The following is a 21,560-nucleotide window of genomic DNA, read 5'->3' as shown; positions in this document are numbered from 1 at the left end:
CAACTGGACTTTCTTGGGTTTTGCTTTGTTTTTTTTTCCCTTTTCTTTTGGAAACCTTTCGCTTCTCCTCCGGAGAAGCTTCTTCAGTTCTAACTGACTCCAGGGGAATGGTAGAATTTAATAAAGGAATGAATGAATGAATGAATGAATGAATGAATGAATGAATGGACAAACAAATACAGTCCCCCGACTTATAACAGTTCATTTAGTCACTGTTTGAAGTTACAACGGCACTGAAAAAAGTGACTTAAGGCCTGAGGAATTCTGGGAGTTGAAGTCCACAAGTCCTGAAAGGGCCAAGTTTGAAGACCGCTAATTTAGGACTACATACCTGTATTACATTCTTTATGAGGGGGAAAAAAGCAGAAATCTTACCCTTGTTCTACATATAGTGATAATTACCTCTCTTCCAGCCGCGGAGCCACAAAGCAGCCAAGAAAAATCTGAACTAGGCCTCTCTCTACTTTTCTTTTCCAAAATGTTCCTTTAAGATTTCCTCAAAATACTCATACCTGCCTTATATATTCTATAGCAGGGGGTTGTCAAACTTGGCCCTTTGATGATTTGTGGACTTCAACTCCCAGAATTCCTCAGCCAGGCACGCCTAGACCCATGTTTCTCAAACCTCCTTAAGATGGGTGGACTTCAACTCCCAGAATTCCCCCCTCGGATCCATGTTTCTCAACCTCAGCCACTTGAAGCACGCTGGCTAAGGAATTCTGGGAATTGAAGTCCAAAGTCATGAAAGGGCCAAGTTTGAAGACTACATATCTGTATTACATTCTTTATGAGGGGAAAAAAAAAGCAGAAATCTTACCCTTGTTCTACATTTAGTGATAATTACCTCTCTTCCAGCCCTGGAGCACAAAGCAGCCCACAAAAATCTGAACTAGGCCTCTTTTTTTCCAGAATGTTCCTTCAAGATTTCCTCAAAATACTCATACCTGCCTTACGTACTCTATAGCAGGGGTCTTCAAACTCGGCCCTTTGATGACTGGTGGACCAACTCCCAGAATTCCTCAGCCCAGGCACGCTGGCTGAGGAATTCTGGGAATTGAAGTCCACCAGTCACGAAAGGGCCAAGTTTGAAGACTGCTGATTTAGGACTACAGACCTGTATTACATTCTTTATGAGGGGGGGAAAAAAAGCAGAAATCTTACCCTTGTTCTACATTTAGTGATAATTACCTCTCTTCCAGCCGCCGAGCCACAAAGCAGCCCACAAAAATCTGAACTAGGCCTGTGTCTACTCTTTTTTTCCAGAATGTTCCTTCAAGATTTCCTCAAAATAGTCATACCTGCCTTACATATTCTATAGCAGGGGTCTCCAAACTCGGTCCTTTGATGACTGGTGGACTTCAACTCCCAGAATTCCTCAGCCCAGGCACGCTGGCTGAGGAATTCTGGGAGTTGAAGTCCACCAGTCATCAAAGGGCCAAGTTGGAAGACCCTTGCCCGTGACTTTTCCAAACACATAAACAAAACCAGCAAAAGCCCGCTATTGCCTACAACAGGGGCCTTCCAACTTGGCCCTTTGATGACTGGTGGACTTCAACTCCCAGAATTCCTCAGCCAGTTGAAGTCCACCAGTCATCAAAGGGCCAAGTGGGAAGACCCCTGATTTAGAGGTTTAAGGTCTGGCAGGTGGCTCTAAACCAGTGTTTCTCAACCTTGGCGACTTTACGACGTGTGGACTTCAATGCCCAGAATTCTCCAGCTAGCAGTCCACACCTTGTAAAGTTGCCAAGGCTGAGAAACACTGCTCTAAACCCAAACCAGGAAGCAGGAAAACCCTTCAGCTGTTGCCTCCAGGAGCTTCTCTCAACGGCAAGAGAGGCACCAATCCGTTGCCAGGTCTCCCCCCAAACCAGAGCTGCAGAACCCGGAGACGGAGAGCCCCATCCCTGCCGGAGAGGCAGCTGGACGTACAATGTCGTCTTCCTTGTTGTAGTTGGCGATGTCTTTCCGGAGGGTCCGGATGATAATCATGCTGAGGATGCCTGCAAAAGAGAAACCCAGGAAGAAGTAGGTCTGCGCCCCCTCCGAGACTCCCCAGGAGGGGTGAGCCTGGGGAGGGGGAGGCAGCCCTTCTGCAGCTTCACAGTCCATCCTGAAGCGCCACTGCCGGTGCTCACAACGGAGAGAGGTCATTAAATGGGTATGCCGCCCCACCTTGCCGTCAGGGGGCTCTACGCAGTTCAGAAGAGGAAAAACAACACTATAAAACCATTTAATCTTAACTTTAAAAATAAAATGTGACACAGGAGGAGAAGGAAGAGGACTGTGGAGTCCTTGGTGCTCTTTGAGCTTGGTGGTTTCCTTGCAGACATTTCATGACCCAACTAGGTAACATCATCAGTGCTAGAAGGGAGGTGAGTGTGTGAGGAGGAGGAGGAGGAGGAAAGAATCATGGTGCTCTCTGAGCTGGGTGGTTTTCTTGCAGACATTTCATTACCCAACTAAGTAACATCATCTGTGCTAGAAGGGAGGTCAGTGTGGAGAGGAGGAGGAGGAAGACTGTGGGGTCCCTGGTGCTCTCTGAGCTGGGTTTTCTTGCAGACATTTCATTACCCAACTAGATAACATCATCAGTGCTAGAAAGGAGGTGAGTGTGTGGAGGAGGAGGAGCCCACAGTTCAACCCTGAGCTACAAATATTCTCTCAGTAAACATTAAAATATGAAGAAAATAAGAAGGTGGATAGATTATATTCAGAATAAATATGGAACTTTAAAGTTCCATTTATTTTATGATTAATTTTTTCTTGAGGTTATAATTACTATTTATAGATTTTTATAATATTTCATTTATAGTAGATTTGTTTATGTTATTATTATTATTATTATTATTATTTTAAGTTTAGAGAGAGTTAAGGGTAATGTATGAATTTGTTTATTGTATAGAATTTTTTTTTTAAAGTTATAGATTGTGTTTGTTTTGTTTATAATAACCCTGTATTTTGCTCTGGGAAGTGGGGGGGTGTTGGGGGGGAGGGGATTAAGTATATATAGAAATATTAAAGTATGAAATAGATGGAGTCATTTAGAGGGAGGTGCCGCTCGGGTGCTTCCCCTGAACTGTATCCGAAGAGGGATAAGAGGGGAGGAGGAGGGAAGGAAGGAAGTTGGATGGGAGGAAGGGGTGAGGGGAGAGAGGAGAGGAGAGGAGAGAGGAAGTAGGGAAGGAAGGAAGGAAGGCTGAGAGGGCGGACGCAGTTGGGGGGGGAGATAGACGAGCGACACCTAAGGTCTTATTTTAAAGGTATTTTTCTCTTTTTTTTAGTTTTATATATAATGTATGGAAAGTATTATATGTATTGAAAATTTAAATAAAATTTAAAAAAAAATATGAAGACAATAAACATTAAAGCTTAACAAAGATGGCTAAGGAAGGAAGCGATACACCAGGCGGTGCAGACAGAATCCCCTCTCAAGCCACTAATCACCTCCAGGAGGCAATATCATCAATGAAGTCATTGATTAATTAATTAATTGGCATTCATCTGTTACGAGTGGAAGGAAAACGCTCTGCCATCCAAAGAGATGCCTCCTGCATCCCAGGGGCTGCTGTTTGAGGTACCCACCTTCCTGTTTTTTTTCAGCACATGGGTGTTCACCAACAGCGGAGGAAACAATTTACTCCTACGTAAACCACTAGTTTCCTCACTGCACTGCACGATGTTTGGGTCCTTCTTTGGCTTAATCAAAGATTCCCCAGGCTTTCAAATGCTCTCAGTCTCCAACCTTGGCAACTTTAAGACAGGTGGACTTCAATTCCCAGAATTCCCCAGACAAGGAGTTGAAGTACACAAGTCTTGAAGCTGTCGAAGCTGTAGATCCCTGGTCTAAGAGAAGGCTGGCTGGGGAATTCTGGGAGTTGAAGTCCACAAGTCTTAAAAGTTGCTAGGATTGGAGATACCTGTCTTAGACAATGGCCTATCCCAGGAGGTAGGCAACCTTGGCTCTTTTATGACTCGTGGACTTCAACTCCCAGAATTCCTGAGCCAGCATGGGGGAACTATGGCCCCCTCATGACTCATGGACTTCAACTCCCAGAATTCCTGAGCCAGCCTGGCTCAGCTTGGAAACCTCTCCCTTTCCCCTCAGCGTGGCTGGCTCAGGAATTCTGGGAGTTGAAGTCCACGAGTCATAAAAAAGCCAAGGTTGCCTACCCCTGGCCTATCCTGTCTCAGGTAGTTTGCTTTGGGCAGGTAACAGACCTGCTAAAGCCTACAAAATGGGCCCTGCCCAGCCAAATAAATAATGACAAAGCAACAAAAAGGAAAGTAAACTGATCTGCAGTCCCAAATCCTGAACCCTCCTTCTGCCTTTAAATTAACCTTCAGTCTGTTTTTTTTAATTCAATTTTGCCTTTTTTTGAATTCTAAATTTTATATACGTGTTAACATTTTATTTGCACGCTTTCCAGAGCCACTCTGTGAAGGAGACAGATTGTTTTCAAAATTTGATCAGCCATTTGTCTGAAATGGTATAGGGTTTCCTGCCTGAGCAGAGGGTTGGACTAGATGACCTCCAAGGTCCCTTCCAACTTTATTATTATTATTATTATTAAATAAATAAATAAGATGAAAGGACGGTGGGAAGAGGAAGGGAAAGGCCGCAGAGCTGAACTGGCCAGGAACTGGTAGATTCCCAGAAGCTGGAGGCTTCTGAGCTTGGCTTTTATTTCAAAAATTAGCGATTGTTCTTGCTCCGAATTATATCAGTTTAATTTTACTTTTGGCTCTTTTAAAAATATCTCATAAACATCTCGACTCCAGAAGTTGTGGGTGCTCCATCACTGGAAGTTTTTAAGAAGAGATTGGACAGCCATTTGTCTGAAATGGATTTCCCGCTTGAGCAGGGGGTTGGACTAGAAGACCTCTCAAGGTCCCTTTCAACTCTGTTATTCTGTTGGTCCTCCTGCTCCTTTTATCCCCCCCCCTTCTTCTTCTCTTTCAATGGAACGACCTGCCTCCAGAAGTTGTGGGTGCTCCAACACTGGAGGTTTTCAAGAAGAGACTGGACAGCCATTTGTTCGAGAGGGTATAGGGTCTCCTGCTTGAGCAGGGGGCTGGACTAGAAGACCTCTAAGGTCCCTTCCAACTCTTGTTATTCTGCTATTCTGTCCCGTGGAGGTTTTAAAGGGCCGTCTCCGCATCCAAAATCCCCTAGCCCCTGCTGGTTCCGAGTGCTTCCAGTTCCCTTCTCACCTGAAAGGAAGAAGACCACCACCACTTCCAGTTCCCTTCTCACCTGAAAGGAAGAAGACCACCACCACGGAGTTCACGATGGAAAACCAATGGATCTGGACGTCGCTCATGGTGAGGTAAGTGTCCCACCGGGAAGCCCACTTGATGTCACTCTCCTGGAAAACAAAAGGGGATGGGGAGGGAAGGGAAGAGACAGATCTGTAGGAGCCCTGCTAAAGGCTGGCCGAGCAGCTACTCCTGATTCAGGGATGGCTGCTTTAAGAAGGGCCCTCCTCCAAGCCCTAGGCCAGGGGTCGGCAACCTTGGCTGTTTTACGACTCCTTCAACTCCCAGAATTCCTGAGCCAGCTCGGAGGGCCATTTTTAGAGATCCTGAGAAAGCACTGAAAACTGAGAACTAGCTTGGTGTAGTGGTTAAGGAACTGGCCTGGAAACTAGGAGATTCTGAGTTCTAGTCCCGCCTTAGGCACGAAGGCCAGCTGGGCGACTTTGGGCCAATCACCAGGAGACGGTGAGTTCTAGTCCCGCCTTAGGCATGAAAGTCAGCTGGGTGACTTTGGATCAGTCACCAGGAGTCGGTGAGTTCTAGTCCCGCCTTAGGCACGAAGGCCAGTTGGGTGACTTTGAGACAATCACCAGGAGACGGTGAGTTCTAGTCCTGCCTTAAGCATGAAAGTCTGCTGGGTGACTTTGGGCCAATCACCAGGAGTCGGTGAGTTCTAGTCCCGCCTTAGGCACGAAAGCCGGCTGGGTGACTTTGGGCCAATCACCAGGAGTCAGTGAGTTCTAGTCCCACCTTAGGCACGAAGGCCAGCTGGGTGACTTTGGGCCAATTACCAGGAGACAGTGAGTTCTAGTCCCGCCTTAGGCATGAAAGTCAGCTGGGTGACTTTGGATCAGTCACCAGGAGACGGTGAGTTCTAGTCCCGCCTTAAGCATGAAAGTCTGCTGGGTGACTTTGGGCCAATCACCAGGAGTCGGTGAGCTAGTCCTGCCTTAAGCAGGGAAGTCTGCTGGGTGACTTTGGGCCAATCACCAGGAGACAGTAAGTTCTAGTCCCGCCTTAGGCATAAAAGCCAGCTGGGTGACTTTGGATCAGTCACCAGGAGTCGGTGAGTTCTAGTCCCGCCTTATGCACGAAGGCCAGTTGGGTGACTTTGGGCCAATCACCAGGAGTCGGTGAGTTGTAGTCCCGCCTTAGGCATGAAGGCCAGTTGGGTGACTTTGGGCCAATCACCAGGAGTCGGTGAGTTGTAGTCCCGCTTTAGGCATGAAAGCTGGCTGGGTGACTTTGGGCCAATCACCAGGAGACAGTGAGTTCTAGTCCCACCTTAGCCATGAAGGCCAGCCAGGCGCCTTTGGGCCAATCACCAGGAGACAGTGAGTTCTAGTCCCGCCTTAGACACGAAGGCCAGCTGGGTGACTTTGGGCCAATCACCAGGAGTCGGTGAGTTGTAGTCCCGCTTTAGGCATGAAAGCTGGCTGGGTGACTTTGGGCCAATCACCAGGAGACAGTGAGTTCTAGTCCCACCTTAGCCATGAAGGCCAGCCAGGCGCCTTTGGGCCAATCACCAGGAGACAGTGAGTTCTAGTCCCGCCTTAGACACGAAGGCCAGCTGGGTGACTTTGGGCCAATCACCAGGTGGCTGTGAGTTCTAGTCCTGCCTTAGGAAAGAAAGCTGGCTGGATGACTTTGGGCCCGTCATTCTCTCTCAGCTCAACCCACCTCACAGGGTGGGTTCTTCTTGTGGCGAAAATAAAAGGGGGAAGGGGTATTCGGTAGGTTTGCTGCCTTGAGTTAAATTTTAACGTGATAAAGGCGGGATGAGAATCTCTTCCCTTTCCTGCCCAGCTCCATTACTCACCTCCCAGTGCACAGAATAGGTGAAAAAAAGCTCATTTGGCTTATTCGGGTCGATTTCTTGAGCGGACGCGCTGCCAGCTTCAGGCAGGACACAGACCCCATTCTCGTCCACCTTCATGTCTGCGGATCGAAGAAAAGAGTCAGGACAGCTAATCTTTCTTTGGCCAAAGATTTCCCCTGTATACAGTCGTGGCCAAAATTGTGGAAACCTTTTGGGAAAAGTGTATTTTTTGCGGTTGGATGGCTAATAACGCCACTTTTTTTGGGGGGGAGCAGTACCATCAAATGATATTATCAATGGAAAGATCATTTAATCGAGAATGTCATGCAACATAGTTTGTTCAATTATCCGTAATGTAGTCTATGAAAAGTTATAGCCAAATAACCAGAAAAAGGAAGCACAACTCGCTTAGGTTGATCTCAGGTAGCTTTCCTTCCTCCGATGGGAGCCAATGAGCACGAATGTTTCGAGAGCCAATCGGGTGTCATCTTGTTTTGGCCATGAGCCAATCAGATCACAGCAGGATCCGGTTATCGATGTCACGTATTGAAGCTGAGAGGAGGACATTTGTCAGTGAGTTATGTGATCGCTATCCAGTTGGCTGGGTGTCAGAATCCAATTATACTTCATCTCCAGTTATCAATTATAGAAAACCCCATTTCTGCCCTCTCTGGATTCTGTCATAAAGAAAGAGAAGGGGGTGAACAAAGGGGCTTTATGGCCCTCACTTCCTTTGGTACAACTTCAAAGGGATTGAATGTGGTTAGCACCAAAAGGCCTTACCATAACAAAGGAGGCTATTTACCTTTCATGTAGTTTATCTGAAGTCTCCATCCAGCCGGAAGAAAGGAAAAAAGGGGTGGGATTGTGATGCCTGAAACTGTCACTGGAAGAGGGGGGTGATTGGGTGGGACTACTGGGGAACCCCTTAAAACCTCGAATGGGAGAGCTTGAACCCCAAGTCCTGTCTAGAACGCCTGCAACCATTTTCTCTTAATAAAGGATTCCTGTTGGAAGAATTATTCCAAGAGTTCTGTCTTCTTAAGATGCAAAGTGGGGTGGGTCCTTACACTGGGGTTTTTTGTGTTCTTTCATTGAGTGAGCTTGTAAAACATAATAAAATTAAAGTCATGGTGCAAAGAGTTGACCGGTCGCCCAGAAAGCGATGTAAAATAGAATTATTAAATGAACGAGGCTACAGTTATAAAGAAATTAGAAGAAACATGGGTGGAAACTTAACCCAAGGGGGCATTTCTACTGTACACTTTTCCCAAAAGGTTTCCACCATTTTGGCCACGACTGAGCCCGGGGCAGCTCAGACCGAACCGAGAAGAGCCGCAGGGCCCTCTTACCTGCCATTGCGATGCTCTGCGGGATGACCTCGAAGCGAACCACCCGATAGGTGGGCTCCTGGCTCTCCTCCACCTCCTCTCGGTGGTAGTAAAGGATGAAGGAAAGATGGTTGTGCAGGAAGAACTAGAACAGAGGACAGGGAAATACACATTAGAAGGCCCGGAACAGGGGAAGCGGAAGAGCGCAACTCGCCACGGGCAACTCGCCACGGGACAATTGAACCATTCAATTTCATTATTTAAAATAATTTTTTTAAAAAAAAAAACACAAATATTTTAAGATTGCAACCAATTTTGGTCACCATACTACAAAAAAGATGTTGAGACTATTGGAAAAAGTTCAGAGAAGAGCAACGAAGACGATCCAAGGCCTGGAGACTAAAATAGACGAAGAACGGCTGCGGGACTTGGGTTTGGCTAGTCCAGGGGTAGGCAACCTTGGCTCTTTTATGACTCATGGACTTCAACTCCCAGAATTCCTGAGCCAGCATGGGGGAACTATGGCCCCCTCATGACTCGTGGACTTCAACTCCCAGAATTCCTGAGCCAGCATGGGGAACTATGGCCCCCTCATGACTCGTGGACTTCAACTCCCAGAATTCCTGAGCCAGCATGGGGGAACTATGGCTCCCTCATGACTCGTGGACTTCAACTCCCAGAATTCCTGAGCCAGCATGGCTCAGCTTGGAAACCCCTCCCTTTCCCCTCAGCATGGCTGGCTCAGGAATTCTGGGAATTGAAGTCCATAAAAGAGCCAAGGTTGCCTACCCCTAGGCTAGTCTAAAGAAAAGAAGAAATAGGGGAGACATTACAGCAGGATTCCAGTATTTGAGAGGCTGCCACAAGGGAGAGGGGGTCACTTTGTTCACCAGAGGGAAGGACGAGAAACAACAGTTGGAAACTGGTCAAGGAGAGAAGCAACCTGGAATTGAAGAGACACTTCCTGACAGTGAGGACAATTAACCAGTGGAACAGCTTGCCACCAGAAATCGTGGGTGTTCCATCACTGGAGATTTTCAAGAAGAGACTGGAGAGTCACCTGTCTAGATGGTATAGGTTCTCCTGCCTGAGCAAGGGGCTGGACTAGAAGACCTCCAAGGTCCCTTCCAGCTCTATTCCAATTGATTGGCTACGGTGAATTATCATAGACCCTGGGGGGGGGGGGACTAGACTTTGGAGTAGACTGTGGGGCAGTTTTTCCCGGATAGTCTCTGGAAAAACCCCTCTGAGATAGTTTTTCAAACTGTGGTCCACGATAGCCAGGATTCCATGAAACGCCTACTGGAGTTCTATAGCCCGGGGTCCCCAACACCCTGGTCCATGGACCGGCACCGGGCCACAGCATGCCAGCCACCAGGCCACACAAACAAACAAAGCTCCACCTGTAGGATGCAGGCAGCACACAAAACCACACACTCTCCGGTCTGCGGAAAAACCTCTCTCCATGGAACTGGTCCCTGGTGCCCAAAAGGTTGGGGTCCTTTGCTATAGCAGATTATACTTATATTTTATTTGGCCAAGTGTGGTTAGACACACAAGGAATTTGTCTCTGGCACAGACCCCACTCAGTGTACTTGTGAATGACAGAATATCACACAGGCAGTCCTCAACTTACAACAGTTCATTTAGCGACCGTTTTGAAGTTACGTCCCTGACAACGGTGCTTTGGATGACCCCTTTTCAGGCTTACGGCCATTGCAGCATCCCCACAATCACCTGATCAAAATTCGGATCATTTTCACCCTGACTCCTATTTATGACGGTCGCAGGGTCCCGGGGGGGGGGGGGCGGGTCACGGGACCCCCTTCCAACACCTTCTGACCAGCCAACTCAATGGGGGGGGGGTGGAAGCCAGATTGCCTGTGACTCACTTAGCGAATCGAATTAATTCACTTAACAAATGTGACAAGTCAAGTCAGAAAATGGGACCAACTTCCCTTCAGAAATGTTTTACTCCGCAATATAAATTTGGGGCTCGTTCATGGCCGTTAACTGGACCCTCCTCCTGACTGCAGTGGGAGGGAAATTTGCCAAGTGTTTCTTTAAAAAGAAAAAAAAAGAAATTAAATATGGCAGGAAGAAAAAGAGATAAATGTGCCTCGCCTTTGTTTCCACCGGCTGAAGGAAAGTTATTTCCCCATTCTCCCACTTACCACAAGGGAGAATTACCCACCTTCCATTGGCTTGCACCAATCTGCGGCGTGCGGTAAAGGTAACACTAATCCGTTGTGTGACCGGGAGACACACCCTTCTGGAGCACAACTCATCAGGTTGCTGTAATCTTTATTGGGTTTTTTTTTTACTGGGGGTTTGAGCAGGACTCACAATTCCTTATTTTTAACATCATAGAGGCCAAGAGAGAGAGAGAGAGAGGGCCCTATCTAGTTAAAAGGGTGTTTCTCAAGGCTGCCCACATGAAGATGGGTGGCCTTCAACTCCCAGAATTCCTCAGCCAGCTAGGCTGGCTGGGGAATTCTGGGAGTTGAAGGCCACCCATCTTCAAAGGCCCAACGTTGGGAAATACTGACTGGAACCCACCCAATATAGATAGTCCTTGATTTACAACTCTTTTAGTGACCGTTCCAAGTTGCAATGGACCCAAGGAAAAAAAAAGGTTGCTTACAACGAGTCCTCGCACTTATGACCGTCACAACATCCCCGAGGCCGCGTGATCAAAGCTTTGGCACTTGGCAGCCAGGATGTACTTACTACAGTTGTAGGTCGTGTGATCGCCATTTGCGGCCTTCCTAACCAGCTTCTGACAAGCAAACTCAGTGGGAAAAGTCAGATTCGTTTAACGACCGCAGGATTCTCTTAACAAGTGCAGTGATTCGCTTAACAACCAGGTCAAAAAATAAAAAAGGCCCAATGAATTACCTCCTGGCTTAGCCACGGAAATTCTGGTCCCAGAATTTGGGAATCCTAAGTCGAGGGTAACTGGAATGAAGGGAGAGAGCAAAAGGCCCCCTCAAGCGTGCACGCGCGCGCGCACACACACACACACACACACACACACACTCACACACACAATGGTCCCTGGTCCCCCTACCCTGTTCTTCTCCATGAACCCAAGTCGGTAGCCATGTTCAAACTGAAGGTCTCGGTCTTTGTTCTTCTCCTCCTCTTCGCGGTTTGAGAAGAATTCCAGCCTCGTGGCCACCGGCAAGTTGTCGGCAATGCTGCAGGGACAAATCCTGGGGTGGTCAGACCCACGGTCTCCCCTCCACTCTAAAGCAGAGCCCCCCCAATCTTTCCAGGAGAGGGGAGAAAGAGGGGATGGTTTTGTGGGAGGGGTAGGCGCGTGCACGCACGAGCACCCGCTGCTCGTGCAAGTGGGGCCAAGAGCACTTGCGGCGCTCGTGTGAGGACCCGGTGGCCCCAAGGCTCATGTGAGTGAGTGGGGCTCCAAGGCTGTGAGTGGGGCTCCAAGGCTCATGTGAGTGAGGCCCCAAAGCTCATGTGAGTGGGGCCCCAAGGCTCATGTGAGTGGGGCCCCAAGGCTCATGTGAATGAGGCCCCAAGGCTCATGTGAGTGAGTGCGGCTCCAAGGCTGTGAATGGGGCTCCAAGGCTCATGTGAGTGAGGCCCCAAAGCTCATGTGAGTGGGGCCCCAAAGCTCATGTGAGTGGGGCCCCAAGGCTCATGTGAGGGAGGCCCCAAGCAGCCACAATGCTCATGTGAGTGAGGCCCCGATGCTCATGTGAGGCCCCGATGCTCATGTGAGGCCCTGATGCTCATGTGAGTGAGGCCCCAATGCCCATGTGAGTGAGGCCCCGGGCAGCCCCGATGCTCATGTGAATGAGGCCCCGGGCAGCCCCGATGCTCATGTGCGGCCCCAAGTGATCACGATACTCGGATGAGTGAGGTCCTGAGTGACCACGATGCTCCTGTCAGGCCCTGATGCTCGTGTGAGTCAGGCCCTGAGTTGTCCTGATGCTTGTGTGAGTGAGGCCCCCAACAGCTACGATGCTAGTGTTAGGCCCTGAATGGCCGGGATGCTCATGTGAGTGTGGCCCCAAAGCTCATGTGAGTGTGGCCCCAAGGCTCGTGTGAGTGGGGCCCCAAGGCTCATGTGAGTGGGGCCCCAAGCAGCCACAATGCTCATGTGAGTGAGGCCCCGATGCACATGTGAGTGTCCCAAGACTCATGTGAGGCCCCAATGCCCATGTGAGTGAGGCCCCGGGCAGCCCCGATGCTCATGTGCGGCCCCAAGTGACCATGATACTTGGATGAGTGAGGTTCCGAGTGACCACGATGCTCGTGTCAGGCCCCGATGCTCGTGTGAGTGAGGCCCTGAGTTGTCCCGATGCTCGTGTGAGTGAGGCCCCCAACAGCTACGATGCTAGTGTTAGGCCCTGAACGGCCGGGATGCTCATGTGAGTGAGGTCCCAAGCGGCCACAACGCTCGCCCGAGCAAGATCCCGCAATGCTGGGGTGAGGGAGGCTGTGCCTGTGGCCCAGTTGCGAAGAGGCCACGGACCGGTAATGGGCAGCGGCCCACAGGTTGGGGACCCCTTCCTCTAAAGGACTCACCCAGCCCCACCGGAGGCAAGGCAGAGCGCCGCTTATTTTGAGGTCAGGAGAACTCACAGGTGAACGTAATATTCTTCCTGGATCCGTTCCACCACCAGTTGGCTGCTCTCCTTGGTCAACATCTGGGGCTTGTTTGAGACATGACACAACACCTTGCACTTCTTTTCCACGTTCATGGAAACGTCGAAGGGCGTGTTGACAATGCGATCTCCTCTCAGGACCTCCCCTGTGAGCAAGGCCAGGCAGGGGTGGAAGAAGAAGAAAACAATTCAGAGATTCAAACCTTAGGGGCAAAACAAAGAGCTATTGACGCAAATATATTTGGCTTATATATAAATGTATAAATAAATTTGAAATATGCTTATAAATTTTATATATTTATATATAAAACCTCAGAAAACACACACACACACACACACACACACACACACATATATGTATATGTATATGTAGGTCTTTGGTTATTCGGGGTTTCTCCCGCGTCAAATTGGAAGTGTCTTGGCGATGTTTCGACGAAGTCCCATTCGTCATCTTCAGGCTGGTGTTTTCAGCTTCGTGCTTCACATTGCTCCTTGAAGCACGAAGCTGAAAACACCAGCCTGAAATGACAAATGGGACTTCGTCGAAACGTCACCAAGACACTTCCAATTTGACGCGGGAGAAACCCCGAATAACCAAAGACCTACATACAAACTGGGCCCTTTGATGACTGGTGGACTTCAACTCCCAGAATTCCTCAGCCAGACAGGCGTGATTCGTCAAGTCAATCTTGACTCCTAATGACTATGTTTCCTTACCCAACTAGGGAATTCTGGGAATTGAAGTCCACAAGTCATCAAAGGGCCAAGTTTGAAGACCCCACTTGTGGACTTCAACTCCCAGAATTCCTCAGCCAGCGTGCCTGGCTGAGGAATTCTGGGAGTTGAAGTCCACCAGTCATTAAAGGGCCAGGTTTGAAGACCCCTGCTATAGAAGGCAGGTAAAAGTATTTTGAGGAAATCTTGACGGAACATTCTGGAAAAAAAAGAATAGACAGAGGCCTAGTTCAGGTTTTTGTGGGCTGCTTTGTGGCTCCACAGCTGGAAGAGAGGTAATTATCACTAAATGTAGAACAAGGGTAAGATTTCTGCTGTTTTTCCCCTCATAAAGAATGCAATACAGGCATGTAGTCCTAAACCAGGGGTCTTCAGACTTGGCCCTTTCATGACTTGTGGACTTCAACTCCCAGAATTCCTCAGCCAGCGTGCCTGGCTCAGGAATTCTGGGAATTGAAGTCCACCAGTCATCGAAGGGCCACGTTTGAAGATCCCTGTTCTATAGAATATGTAAGGCAGGTATGAGTATTTTGAGGAAATCTTGAAGGAACATTCTGGAAAAAAAGAGCATGATTGGTGGACTTCAACTCCCAGAATTCTTCAGTGTGCCTGGCTCAAGGTTGACTCAGCCTTCCACCCTTCTGAGGTTGGTGAAATGAGGACCCAGATTGTTGGGGGCAAATAGACTGACTCTGTAAACTGCTCAGAGAAGGCTGTGAAGCACTGTGGAGCAGTAGATAAGCCTAAGCGCTATTGCTAAGGGGTGCTGGAGATCCGATACCCAGAGGTGTCCATCTTCAGGGACGCCAAACGAGAAGTGCCAGCACCTGGACAATACGGCAGGTGGAAGGCGATGCTAGGGCAAGGCGGACTGGGGCATTACCTAAATTTTCAGCTTTATATTTGATGGTGTCCGGCCGGCAGAAGGGCAGAGAGTAATACTCGTACGGTAACTGTGTCCGCGAACTGGTGAGTTTCACAGCCTGGGAAAAAGAGAGAGAGAGAAAGAGAGGCTGTCTGTCCCAAATCCTCACATCAGAGTGGATCCCAGTGGAGGATCCCCTGATCCTCCTCCTTTCACCCCCCCAAATAAAGTCTGTTTATAGACAAAACATTACAGACCTTTGGCTGGGAGCACTGTTATTGTCTCTCTGTCTAATCTGATCTATAGGTCTATCTAATATATCTGTCTATCATTATCTGTCTGTCTGTCTGTCTGTCTCTCTATCTATCCATCCATATCTTTCTATCTATCTGTCTGTCTGTCTGTCTCTATCTATCTATCTATCTATCTATCTATCTATCTATCTATCTATCTATCTATCTATCCATATCTATCTATCTATCTATCTATCTATCTATCTATCTATCTATCTATCTATCTATCTATCTTCTGTATCATCTCTTATCATCTCTATACGTACCCTCTATCATCTACCTCCTGTTATCTATCTATCTATCTATCTATCTATCTATCTATCTATCTATCTATCTGTCTGTCTGTCTGTCTGTCTCTGTCCATCCTATCTATCTATCTATCTATCTATCTATCTATCTATCTATCTATCTATCTATCTATCTTCTATCTATCCTCTATCAACTGTCTGTCTGTCTGTCTGTCTGATCTATCTATCTATCTATCTATCTATCTATCTATCTATCTATCATCTATCTATCTATCTATCTATCTATCTATCTATCTATCTATCTTCTATCTATCCTCTATCAACTGTCTGTCTGTCTGTCTGTCTGTCTGTCTGTCTGATCTATCTATCTATCTATCTATCTATCTATCTATCTATCTATCTATCTATCTATCTATCTATCTATCTATCTATCTTCTATCCTCTATCAACTGTCTGTCTGTCTGTCTGTCTGTCTGTCTGTCTGTCTGTCTGTCTGTCTGTCTGTCTATCTATCTATCTATCTATCTATCTATCTATCTATCTATCTATCTATCTATCTATCTATCTATCTATCTATCTATCATCTCCTGTATCATCTCTCTGTACGTCCCCCTCTATCATCTACCTATTTATCTATCTGTCTGTCTGTCTATCCTGTCTCTGTCTGTCTCTCCCCCCCCCCCCCTCATCTGCCTGCCTGCCTGCCTACCATAACCCTAGGTCACAAGTATCCCTTCCCAGGGAAGTCCAATGTAATTTTAAACAATCATGTGCCTGTAAAACAAACAAGTGTTAGGAGATATGTGGGGGGGGGGGTTTGGCAACAGCTGTACTCAAATACATCTGGAAGGGATCAGGTTAGAAAAGCTAGTATATATTTCCTATAATCGCTGAATTATTGGACTTACTGAGCTTTTAAATTGCCTCATACTGCATGGCAGGGGTCTTCAAACTTGGCCCTTTGATGACTGGTGGACTTCAACTCCCAGAATTCCTCAGCCAGGCATGCATGCCTGGCTGAGGAATTCTGGGAGTTGAAGTCCACCAGTCATCAAAGGGCCAAGTTTGAGGACCCCTGGCATACAGCAAAGGTATAATGGTGAATGACCCACATGAGAATCTATAGTCAATCTGCCCCAAATACTTTCCCCATACACTGAATGTGCCCTAGAATTCTACCAGACGGGACAGTGCAAGCTTGGGGAACTCATTGTAGATCAATGCAGCTTGCTGGACAGTAGAATGGCTTTAATGAAGCAAAGCTGTGTTAATTTACTCGCTATTTATTTACCCTATATTCATTCATTCATTCATTCAATCAATCTATCAATCAATCTTCATTCATTCTAAGGTTCAGACATCATAAACAGCAACAACTGTCCCATGCATGAATAAGCACAATCTAAGAGGCTGCTAATCACCCCAAATTCTGGCCATTTGTGGTTTTAGAGAAGATAACAACAACTGCATTAATAAAGTTGGAAGGGACTATGGAGGTCATCTAGCCCAACCCTATGCTGAGGCAGGAAACCCTATCCATTTCGGGCAAATGACTGTCCAATCTCTTCTTAAAAACTTCCAGTGTTGGAGCACTCACAGCTTCTGGAGGCAGGTTGCTGTCTCCTATTTAAGTGATTGTCCACTAGGACTCTGAGGTCCCTCTCACAGTTGCTACTATTGAGCAAGGTATCCTCTATACTATATCTGTACATTTGGTTTTTCTTGCCTAAATGTAGAACCTTACTTTTTTCACTACTGAATTTCATTTTGTGAGATAGCGCCCAGTGTTCAAATGTGTCCAGATCCTCCTGTATCCTAAGCCTGTCTCTGGGAGTGTTGGCTATTCCTGCCAGCTTGGTGTCATCTGCAAATTTGATGAGTTCCCCATCTATCCCCTCATCCAAATCACTGATGAACATGTTGAAGAGCATTAGGCCCAGAACAGAGCCCTGGGGCACCCCACTACACACTTCCCTCCATGTAGATGCGGTTCCATTGAGGATCCCACGCTGAGTACGGCCGGTCAGCCAGCTACGAATCCATCTGGTGGTGATGCTGTCTAACCCGCATTTTTCTATCTTATTGAATAGTAGGCTGTGGTCTACTTTATCAAATGCCTTACTGAAGTCCAAGTAAATGATATCCACAGCATTCCTCTGGTCCACTAATTTTGTCACCTGGTCAAAGAATACAATAAGATTTGTCTGGCATGATCTGTTTTTGACAAACCCATGTTGGCTTTTATTAATGACTTTGTTTGCTTCTAGGTGTTTGCTGATTCGTTGTTTGATTATCTTTTCCAGGATCTTCCCAGGTACTGAGGTCAGGCTGATAGGACTGTAGTTTTCTGGATCTATTTTTTTCTCTTTTTTGAAGATGGGAACTACATCAGCTCTTTTCCAGTCCTCCGGTAGTTCCCCAGTGCTCCAGGATCTTTGAAAAATATAGTTCAGTGGTTCTGAGATCACATCTGCCAGTTCCTGGAGAACCTTGGGGTGTAATCCATCTGGTCCTGGCGATTTGAACTCGTCTAGGCTGGACAGGTGCTCACTTACCATCTTTTTCCCGATCTTGTGTTTCTAGTCTGTTTTTTACGGCACTATTTTCCATAGGTTGGACTGTTTTTTCCCTTTGTGTAAAGACAGATGCATAAAATGAGTTAAATAGTTCTGCTTTCTCCCTGTTGCTTGTCACCTTCTTGCCACTTTCCCCCACTAATGGACCAATCATTTCCTTCACTTTTTTCTTGTTTTTTACACGTCGAAAGAAGCTTTTTTTTTTTGTTATATAACTTCCTGCAGTATTTGATTGCATATATTCCAAAATGCTGAAATGCTGAAAGGCAATATCTTCCGTTTCTAGTGGGTACATTCTGTGACCAGAATTACTCAGTTGTGAAAGATCCGGCATCCATAACAAGAAAATCACCTAGATTGAGCGGGAATGATGGAAGCTATAATCCATAATATAATATCTGAAGCTATAATATCTAAAGGGGGCCAGATTGAAGGAAATTCACTCAAAACCCTTCACATATCCACAGTTATCCCTGTAAGGTAACTGAACAGACCAGAAATAACTTTTATTCTTCTGTAATTTGTATAACGATCCAGTCTTCTTTTCATTTTATTTTATGTAAGATGGTATTAATTTTTTCCCATAAATATAAGAGTAAATTTGCTGTCTGAGTTTAAATACACTAATACATATTGAATTCCTAATCCTTTATTCTTTCCTCTAACCCAGTGGTTCTCAACCTGTGGGTCGGGACTCCATTTGGGGTCGAACGACCATTTCACGGGGGTCGCCAAACAACGCAGCCCGCCATTTTTTCCCCCCTTTTCCTTAGCTGTGCTACTCCCTTTTATTCTGTTGGCTTTTGAAAGCCAATAGAATAGACTCTCTTGAATAGAGTCTAATTCTATTGGCTTTCAAAAGCCAATCGGAATTGTCCAGGCTGTCTCTGCCCTGCTGAGCCCGCCAAAAGTCCCATTCTGCAAACGGTGCTGCACCAGTTGAGTAGTCCTCGACTTACGACCGGTTGAGTAGTCCTCGACGTACGACTGGTTGGGGTTCGCGGCATTAAAAAGGTTGAGAACCACTGCTCTAACCATCGGTAAAGCAGGTCCCAAGTTTGATAACATTCTGTTTCTTCTTTTTCTTTTTAGATTCCTTTCCTTGCCTTACAGCTACAATGAGTCAGGAGAAAAACAGTTTCAGGTCAAAATCTGTAAATTCCCCTGCTCCGGGGGGGGGGGGGGGGAGAGCAAAGCTGAAACTAAGCAGGTGAAAGGATCAACAGGTGAAAGCATCTTTTCCCACGTCAATTAAAATATTTGAAAGGCTTAACAGGCGAGACTGCTTGCCGTGAGTCAGAAAAACCACACAAAGCAATCTGTGGCACTCTCAACGTTAACACATGGCGTAACTGGACCTGCAACCACTAAAAGTTAGCAGGAATGTAACCCCTCTGGCAATGTGGGCAAAAGATCAGCCTCCCCCTGGTGAGGTTTTGTGCAGGTCTATTGGGACTATTACTCCCAGTATTCTCCAGTTTTCAACCACCCTAATAATAATAAAGTTGGAAGTAACCTTGGAGGTCATCTAGTCCAACCCCCTGCTCAGGCAGGAAACCCTATACCATTTCGGACAAATGGCTGTCCAGTCTCTTCTTAAAAACCTCCAGCGTTGGAGCATTCACAGCTTCTGGAGGCAAGTAGTTCCACTGGTAATTGTTCTCACTGTCAGGAAGTTTCTTCTTAATTCCAGGTTGCTTCTCTCCTTGATGAGTTTCCATCTGTTGCTTCTTGTTCTGCCTTCAGGCACTTTGGAGAATAGCTTGACTGCCTCTTCTTTGGGGCAGCCCCTGAGAGATTGGAAGGCTGCTATCCTGTCCCTCTTCATCCTTCATTAAACTGGACATAACCAATTCCAGCAGCCGTTCCTTATGTTTTAGCCTCCAGTCCCGATTATCTTTGTTGCTCTTCTCTGCCCTCTTTCTAGAGTCTCAACATATTTTCTACATTGTGTTGAACAAAACTGGATGCAGTATTCCAAGTGTGGCCTTACCAAGGCCTTGTAAAGTGGTATTAACACTTCACGTGATCTTGATTCTGTCCCTCTGTTGATGCAGCCTAGCACTGTGTTGGCCTTTTTGGCAGCTGCAGCACACGGCTGGCTCCTATTTAAGGGATTGTCCACTAGGACTCCCAGATCCCTCTCACAGTTGCTACTATTGAGCAAGTTACCCCCTATACTACACCTGTGCATTTGGTTTTTCTTGCCTAAATGTAGATGTACTTTTTTCACCACTGAATTTTATTTTGTTAGATAGCGCCCAGTCTTCAAGTAGGGTCACTTTAAGAAATGCAGCCGTCTGCAGAAAGGAAAATTTAATTTTTTCTTTCTTTTTCGGGGGGGATGACAAACTACTACAATCAGACTTGGCCAGGATTCTAAACCGGGTCAAGTTATAGAGGACATTAAACTCGGTGCCATCTTACCTTGATTTCTACAGGAGCGTTCCGGTGGAAATTGATGGGAGCCACTCCTGGCACGTAGAAGCAACTCACCCCATGCCACAAGAGGACGAATGGGCACGTAAGCCTCTGTCAAAACATAAAAAAAGACGCTTTGTCACCAGGGTGACCTCTGTTCGGAAGACAGGGAGGAGAGACTCAAAAAGGATCGTCTCCAGGGTCCAGTTTTTGTTTGTTTATTTAGCATATGGCACAAAGCACATGGATAACAGAGCACAGAAGGAGCACACAGTACTATGGTACGTGTATGATAGAATAGAGTAGAGTATAGTAGAGTAGAGTAGAATAGAACAGAATAAGGGATAGAACAGAATAGAGTAGAGTAGAGTAGAGTAGAGTAGAATAGAATAAGGGATAGAATAGAATAGAATAGGGGATAGAATAGAATAGAATAGAATAGAATAGGGGATAGGATAGGATAGGATAGGATAGGATAGAATAGGGGATAGGATAGGATAGGATAGGATAGGATAGAATAGGGGATAGGATAGTATAGGATAGAATAGAATAGGGGATAGGATAGGATAGAATAGAATAAGGAATAGAATAGAATAGAATAGAATAGAATAGAATAGAATAGAATAGAATAGAATAGAACAGAACAAGGAATGGCACATAATATGGAATGGAACAGAATATGGAATTTTTACTGTCTCATGTTTAAACCAATACAATTCTTATTATATCAATTAAATAAACTTCCTTACATTGATCCATAGTGTTTAGTTTATACGTATCCTAATTATTTTAACATTCAATCTTTACAGACTTATCAATGTCCTAGTTAGTTTTTCCCAATGTTTAGTTTCCCATTAATGTTTGAATTTAACATTTAATATTCATCGTTTCCAAGTTTTAAACAACCACAGTTCCCTTGATCCCAATTCATCAACAAAATCTGATGTTCGGGACACACGTCTTATCTACTTGAATATGTTCCTATTTGTCACCATCTTACACCAACCAATTAATAGTGCCGCGTAAGCACAATTTAAGACATTTGGAAATTAATAGAAAATAAGAATGTCATGCTGCGTTATAAATCAATAAAAGTTTTGTTCCATTTTATTCACTTGTAGATCCCAACCCCAAGTTAACCCAAGGTAAGTCAGGACTATGAGCCGGACCCAGAAATAAAACATCAGCCAGTGTAGCCTGAGACAAGGGGAGGGGTTAAGCGTGTCATTAGCCTCGAATCCCTTCGCACCTACAAGAGATCTTAAGTTCAGCCCACCTAGAATTCCGTTCACTCTTATCTACCGCCCATTTGTTTTGACCGTTTTACTTAGCCATATAAATTCGGGGCTCAGTTGTGGTCGTAACTTGAGGACTACCTGTAT

At 46.2% G+C, this 21,560-nt stretch overlaps 1 protein-coding gene across 1 annotated transcript in view; it reads right to left on the bottom strand.

Annotated features, from left to right (window-relative positions):
• TM9SF4 (transmembrane 9 superfamily member 4) overlaps positions 1–21,560 on the bottom strand; it is a 45,149-nt gene that overhangs the window by 14,347 nt on the left and 9,242 nt on the right. Inside the window, exons 2-9 of the mRNA XM_039318894.1 lie at positions 20,185–20,289; positions 14,659–14,758; positions 13,018–13,186; positions 11,477–11,606; positions 8,428–8,551; positions 7,076–7,194; positions 5,255–5,366; positions 1,930–2,000 (exon numbers count right to left, since the gene is read on the bottom strand). Of these exons, the coding sequence (XP_039174828.1) occupies positions 1,930–2,000; positions 5,255–5,366; positions 7,076–7,194; positions 8,428–8,551; positions 11,477–11,606; positions 13,018–13,186; positions 14,659–14,758; positions 20,185–20,289 (930 nt within the window). The remainder of the gene's footprint in view (positions 1–1,929; positions 2,001–5,254; positions 5,367–7,075; positions 7,195–8,427; positions 8,552–11,476; positions 11,607–13,017; positions 13,187–14,658; positions 14,759–20,184; positions 20,290–21,560) is intronic.

Source organism: Crotalus tigris, unplaced genomic scaffold, assembly GCF_016545835.1.
Source record: "Crotalus tigris isolate CLP2741 ecotype Arizona unplaced genomic scaffold, ASM1654583v1 scf7180000021643.52994198:917841, whole genome shotgun sequence".
Taxonomy (NCBI): domain Eukaryota; kingdom Metazoa; phylum Chordata; class Lepidosauria; order Squamata; family Viperidae; genus Crotalus; species Crotalus tigris.
Note: the sequence above shows the minus strand (reverse complement) of the source record. Positions and strands in the feature narration are given on the sequence as shown.